The sequence below is a fragment of the Nannobrachium achirus genome, assembly GCF_963921795.1.
Source record: "Nannobrachium achirus genome assembly, chromosome: 2".
NCBI lineage: Eukaryota > Metazoa > Chordata > Actinopteri > Myctophiformes > Myctophidae > Nannobrachium > Nannobrachium achirus.
The window spans coordinates 30,001,948-30,009,032 of NC_137811.1; the positions used below are offsets into that span (position 1 = coordinate 30,001,948).

The 7,085-nt window shown below is 44.6% G+C and overlaps 1 protein-coding gene across 1 annotated transcript in view; it reads right to left on the reverse strand.

Moving 5' to 3' along the window:
- bcl3 (BCL3 transcription coactivator) overlaps positions 1-5,350 on the reverse strand; it is a gene marked incomplete at its 5' end in the record, with an annotated part of 31,729 nt that extends 26,379 nt beyond the window's left edge. Inside the window, 2 exons of the mRNA XM_080741113.1 lie at positions 3,277-3,391; positions 4,645-5,350. Of these exons, the coding sequence (XP_080597239.1) occupies positions 3,277-3,391; positions 4,645-5,350 (821 nt within the window). The remainder of the gene's footprint in view (positions 1-3,276; positions 3,392-4,644) is intronic.
- Positions 5,351-7,085: the final 1,735 nt, after the last annotated feature.

Sequence of the window (7,085 nt, forward strand, 5' to 3'; positions counted from 1 at the left end):
GGTAAATGAGGAAGTGAAGAGCGGATGTTTGGGTTTTTGAGCCCATTCATTTAAACACACTGTGAGAGAGAAAGGAAGAGAAGAAACACCTGAGAAAACCGCAATATATTTAAAAGCTGAGCACACAGCGCAGGTTTTCCCGAAAGGGCTCGGAAGCGCTGAGAACACAGGGGCTCAACACCCCATTGACGTAAGAGCAGACACACACACACACACACTCGCACACACACACAACCACACACGCACGCACGCACGCACGCAAGCAAGCACGCACGCATGCACAGTGAAAGGACAAGGGGGCTGAGAAGAATGTTTTTCTGCAGAATTCACAGAAGATTTGAGACAAACACTATCAAGGAAGTAGGTAATTTCACATCAAAGAGCTACACAGTTGATGAGAAAGTACAACACAGTTTAAGTGGTTGATTGAATCAATTATTTTTTTCTTTTTTCTTTTTTGAATAATTATTAACTGTCTGGGGTGCTCAAAAAAAGCCAAAATAGATGATTTGAAAGAAATTACCAAACATTCTTGTTACTTTGCTTGGAGGGGGGGGGGGGGTGTAAAAAGATGCACTAGTCCTGCAGTGCACTGTACAGAATGAATCTAAACAGTGTCAAGAGAATTCTGATCCCCAAGGTAGACCGATGCCCCAGTGACAAATACCATGTGACTTTTGGCTCTAATGAAGCTTGGCCATCATCACAGGTCTGTTTTGAAAGGATGAAATTGACATCGATACTTCATGGAAACCACAGCAACTTTTAGCATTACATTCTTGGATATGATTTCAGTCACATACTGTGCATGAGCGTGCCTGGAGTATCGGCCCGTCAGTCACTTCTGTCTGTGTGTGGATGAACCTTCAGGGGTTGGGTCCATCATACAGGGTGCCCCATGCATGAAGGCAGATATTTGGTTTTGTGTGAAGTTGTTTTTAGAATTCCACAAATTATACTACTTCAGCACTCCCACTTCCCTCACCTCTCCATTGTGAAAAGCTCACACTAGAGCCCACTGATATATTGCTTTGCCTGATATATCAGGCTTTAATTGACAACATCAGTATCCGCTGTTATGCTGCCGATGTGTCCCTGTTTGAAACCACTTTAGGTCTGGTGACCCTATTTTGGGCATGTCATTATAGGAAAGCGAGAAGAAAATAAACCTTCTAACATTCAAAAACAGCAGATCTACAAGCGGCTAATGGGTATTAAGTGTTGAAATGAAATAAAAAGCCTTTTTGTTGTTTTAACAAAATATTGGTAAAAAAAACCTCTCTAATTCACACAGGGTGAGAAATACACGCACGCACACGCACACACACGCACACATACACACAGGACACAGGACAGGACCCCAAACTCCTCCACAGACAGTTGGTGAGGTAGAACACAACAAGATTGAACAGTGAACGCCATGATTATTGCGGCCCAGCTCACAACAACAGGAAAGAATGTGTGCAGTGTAATGAAGACACACGCACCCATGAGCGTACACACAAGACAAAACACCAATACACACAACACAACCACATCTCAACCTGCTTCCACACAGCCTTCATAAGATTACCTGGCTGTGACAAATAAAGAGTCTGTGAAAATCAAATCACAGGGCATCCTATCTGTCAAACCACTTCCAGGTTACAAAACAGCCGCCTGTCTGAACTTCAGATGCTGCGCGTTTGGCCAATTCCAGTGAAACCTATCATGGCGTGCATTGATAGTTTTTATTTTCACATTCATTCTTCGCTTGATAAACCTGTGACTGTTTCAATTTCACAGCTTGGCTTCCTCTGTGGAGACATTTGGGGTGGAGTAGTATGCACACTGGGTCGTAAAAGATATATTATGCTATCTAATGAAGTTTACACATAGACAGGGTGTCGCTTGGAATTTGGGTGCCATGACAACACAGCTCTGTTGCCTCCAAATATTTATTTAAACAATAGAATCTTGGTCTCTGAGAGCCTGGGGGGTCCTTGAGGATCATTCCTCCCTGTTTGATCACCCCTGTACGCAGGTGGCAGATTTTCAAGTTCGCTATCTCACAATTCCCTATCTGCAATAGCGTAATCATAATGTAATCACATGACTATTACATAGTAGGGGATAATTATTCAGTGCCTGGAGTAAACCTGCAGATGTATACACTAGTAAGACACCTCAGGGTCCATGCGACCTCGCCCTTTAATTCTTGGCCATCTGGCCAGTCATGTATTATAGGACCACTAATTAACATACGTTTTATGCCAATATATGGAGATCCCTTTCCCAATGTCATCAATATTAAGGGCATCATCTGGGAATGCCCATACTGTATATGGACATTTTATTTGTTTTATCCTTTATTAATATATATCCATATACCGGTATTATCATGCCCATATATGGGCATTACAAAATATGGGCATTCCCAGATATGTCGTTAATATTGATGACATTGGGACAGGGATCTCCATATATGGGCATAAAACGTATGTTAATTAGTAAAGAAGGGCCTTGGCGAGTTAGGGCCTGGGGTTGATGCCTAGGGATCTCCATATATGGTCATAAGGGGTCCTTTATTAATATATATCCATATACATATGGACTTAATATTTATGGAAGGTAGTGTGTAAATCAGAGTAAAGCAGGCTTTTGGGCCAGTTAGGGCCTGGGATTGATGACATCAGAAAGTGGAACAGGAAGTGATGTCACAGTGACAGTATGGATATCCAGGGTTTGATCTTTGATGAGGTGATGTAACGTGACATCACTTCCGTTACGGAAGGACAAGCTACGACATTTCTCATGGTATACTGCAACCTTCGGTCGCAATGATGCTTAGCTCTTCTTTCATGTCAGGCATCATGGATAAATAGTTCCTTAACGGTTTGTTTTTTACCCACCTAGTGTCAGACTTTGTTGATGGAGTCTTGAAGGAATTATTTGTTGGTGGAATGAAAACATTTATGAAAATGCAATCAACTAAATGTTGTCGCTTGACAAATATGTTTTGGTACAACTGGTAGTTGTGGCCTAGAAGTTACAGAAGCCCAAGCCACCCTGGAGAAGCAAAACAGGAAAGGAAACAAAACATCTAGCCTTCAATTGCACCAATAAATATCAATGTTGCTTGTGTGTGTGTGTGTGTGTGTGTGTGTGTGTGTGTGTGTGTGTGTGTGTGTGTGTGTGTGTGTGTGTGTGTGTGTGTGTGTGTGAGTTCAAAGGAAACCATGCTGGGGGGGGGGGGGGGGGGGGGGAATTATAAATAAATGTCAGTTATCAACATACGTGTCTCCGTCCTCATCCTGGTCTGTGGCCAGAGTGACATGGGCCAGTAACCTCTCTTCTTGGCTTTGGGCTGGGTGGAGGGCAGGTACGTGAGGCCAGTAGTAGACTGGGTACACTGGAATCGGACAAGCAAGAGAGAGATTGGGAGGAGGCGTGAACTGGTTGGCAAGACAGACAATACCCTTATTTCCCGTCTCCATCATAAGGATGCCTGATGAAGAGTGACCGAAACGTTGCATCTTAACCATTACATTGTTTTGTAAGTGAACACTGTGCGGGGATTCCCCGTTTCTTCTGCCAGCATAAGGAAGCAAAATCATCAGTGTTCATTTGTCTCTGACAGTGCACAAATCGACCATGTGACCAAATGGACCAGTTGTGCACTCTCAGAGTTACAAATAGATACATTAACAGAGAGGCTTTTTACTGTGTACTACTGAGGTTTGAATTGACCTACTAAGCTACTTTTACACTGTAAACTCCAGTGTTACTTAAAAAAAGAAAGGTAGGCTACACTCTGGCAAGCGGTCAGCTGTGTCCACATCAACTCCAGTCTCTGAATCCCAACTTCAACACACACATCAAACACTCCTGCTGCACTCATCAAGTTTGAACCTTATTTGTTACAGCTTCGGACCTGTGTCAATACGGTTATTACTGTTGTAGGTTATTATATTTGTGTTATAATTTAACCCCTAGTGTAAAAATGTGCCCATAATGGTCATTTTTGTTACACTCTTAGACTTGAATTGTAAATAATTTTGCTGTGTATTCTATTGTGAAACTGTAACACATGCTCCCTGATCAGCCTAATTGAATTGAATATTGCATTATCAATCTCAATCTGGCCATAAAGGCAAAGGCTATTCATGACCAATACTTCAATTAGCCTACTTATGTCTTCTAAACTTCAAATAGGTGTCCACTCTTATTTCTTGTAAAACACAACTAAAGACCTTTCTGTTTGCTGCTGCCTTTTGATTGAGTCATTTTTCTTTATTCTCTTTTCTTTTCCTCCTCTACTGTATAGGCTATCTTAAAATGTTTGTGTTTGTTTTATGCATCCTAATGTCAGTTTTAACTGTGCTTCCTTAATTGCCTTGTTGAAATGTGCTATAGCCTTGCCTTGCTTTGCCTTGGGGGGGTTCAAGGTGGGCCCCAGCTAAACGAATGATACTTAGGAACAGGAACCAAATGGACCCCTGCCCTATAGCCTACATGTCTCTCATGTTTGTGAGAGGTTTGTATATTCTTAGAGTTAAATGTAGATTATAATTAAATTAATACATAAATATAAATGCATTTCGTGACCTAATGCACATCAAACTGGGAGTATTTTCAATTGAAAAGTGAGAATGGCTGGCTTACGGTACGGACTATACGCCTGCACGAGTCCTGCTGCAGGATAGCCGTCTCTGACAGCTGACAGGTGCCCGAGTGACTCCGGCGGCGCACTGCTACTCCTCTCCTCATCCCTGAAGCGCTTCGGCGGACTCCTCCGCTGGACCGAGCCCGTGTTCTGTGCAGGAGAAAAGCGCTCTTCTCTGTCTGGTGGAGCGGGCGAGCGCGTCGGGATCGCCGCCGGTTCAACAGGAAAGCGGCGTTTCCTGAAGGGAAGCCTCGATGAGGTCCTGTCAGACGGTGCTGTCCGTCCGACCGCCGCGTCATTCTCACTGCCCAGCGCGCTCCTGTTGACGCGCTCGGCCACATCATGTCCAAGTCCTTCACACTCGTTTCCAAGTCCTTCGGCTGCACTACTACATGTGGTCGAGTGTTTTGTGTCCAGCGTGGGATCCGTGGGAGGTAAAGACCAAGCGAGCTGCTCTCTGTGCAGCGCAGCCTGCTGCAGGGCGCTGTTCGTGTTCCCGTTCCCAATAGTGTCCGATCTTGTGCGCCTGCACGGGGATGCCCTGGCGGTGACAGGAGCGTCGCTGTCCCCGCAGTGACCTTTGTCGTCCTCGGGTGTCCTCGGCAACGCACCGGTGCCTCCGCGGTCTCTGTTGGTGGTGCGTAGATCCAGCGGCGCCGTGGCAGCCGACTGACAGAAACCGTTCATGGTGACCGGTGTCGGCATGAACCCGTCCCGCTGCGCAGTGCGACCAGAGAGACCGTTTCAGGTGTGCGGATTCAGGAGGTTCACAGCTGCTTCAGAGGAGAGAAATCATCCAGAAATGACCAATAGTCAACAGACGCCATGTCCCATCATCTCCATGAAATGTAGACTGTGCGCAACCATCAACTGCAGTGCTATTGTTGCCGTTTTGGCTTTTCCATGCACGTTTGATCAGACAACTATATCATTCAAAGTGCAAAAAGAAAATCGCCCGGCTGACCGTTCGGAACAAACAGGTTGCAGATAGGATATCGAGCGCGCACCTGCACAACAGCTGTAGGTGAACTGTGCAGTGCGTGCATTAAACCGGATTGAACAGTGATAGCCTCTTGCAAATGTTGGGGCTTTCCTAATCTAATCCTCTGCGCTCTGATTTGAGGCTGGGAGAACGAAAGCGTTTGAAGACGGTTTAGAGCCCATATACACTGACAGACAGTGCAATGAAGCAATGAAATCTACGATTGTTTCGTTTACACTTCAGGTGAGCTTGTAGCCAGTACTAATGTAATGATAACTCTCTGGCTCTCAGACAGACGTCAATGTATAGACTGTCATCCGATTCGTTGTTTAGAAACTGATCGTATTCGTAGGCTATATGGGAACTCAATTAACTATGTCTAATGCGTTATGCACGGAGGGCAAATCGTTCGGCACTGGCGCTGTTTAGGAGGAAGCAAAGTCTCGCATGTGATCTAATCTATCAATCGCACAGTGTTCTTTTGGCCTGGCAGCATCTTTGGTGGATTTGTTGTGCGTTGGCCGGAGGCTGTTTTGTCACTGGGCAGAGCGCGCAGTTCTGGCCTGGGATCTCCCCAAGTGTCTAATAGGGAATAAATGTATTTCCTGTGGGTGTGACTAATTGGTGAGCCATGAAAAAGCTGGCCAGTTTATATGACCTGACTGACTTGATTTATGTAAGTTCTAATTCATTTCATGTCAAGGACACCCAAAGTCAAGTGAAATGTATGCTATTTGGCTGCAGACACCCATCTGAAAATATGTTGTGCCAGGGAAGCCCCAGAAGAAAAGAATCTTTCTAAAGTATTCAATGTGTTTTTGATTTGGAAAGATCCTTACAAAATACCAGATCTGCAAGCTCACAAGACTTTGTATCTTTGTAACTCCAGTCGCCATGCATTGTGAGCTTTTAGGTTGGCACATTTTTAACATAATCCAAAGTATAAAGGGTATGCTATGCTATACTAGTAAGACGCCTCAGGGCGACATGCGACCTCGCCCGCCCTAAGACCTCGTCTTGGCTATCTGGCCAGTGATGTACCGGTATATTGGACCAGTTACCCAATCTGTGTTGAGATTGGCAGAACATGCATTACCAAATATGGGCATTCCCAGATATGCCCTTAATAGTGACGACATCGGAACAGGGATCTCCATATATGGGCATAGAACGTACAAGGACGTAATTAATTTGCAAGTGTGATCTGGGAATGCCCATATATGGGCATGTCAGAACAAGCCCATATATGGGCATTCCCAGATATGCCCTTAATATTGATGACAGTGGGACAGGGTTCTGCATATATATGGGCATAAAACGGACAAGGATGTAATTAATTTGCAAGTGTGATCTGGGAATGCCCATATATGGGCATGTTCTGACATCAAATTGTCGACTATATATGGGCATAAAATATATGGGCATAGAATGCTCTGATGTCACTGTGATGTCAGGGGA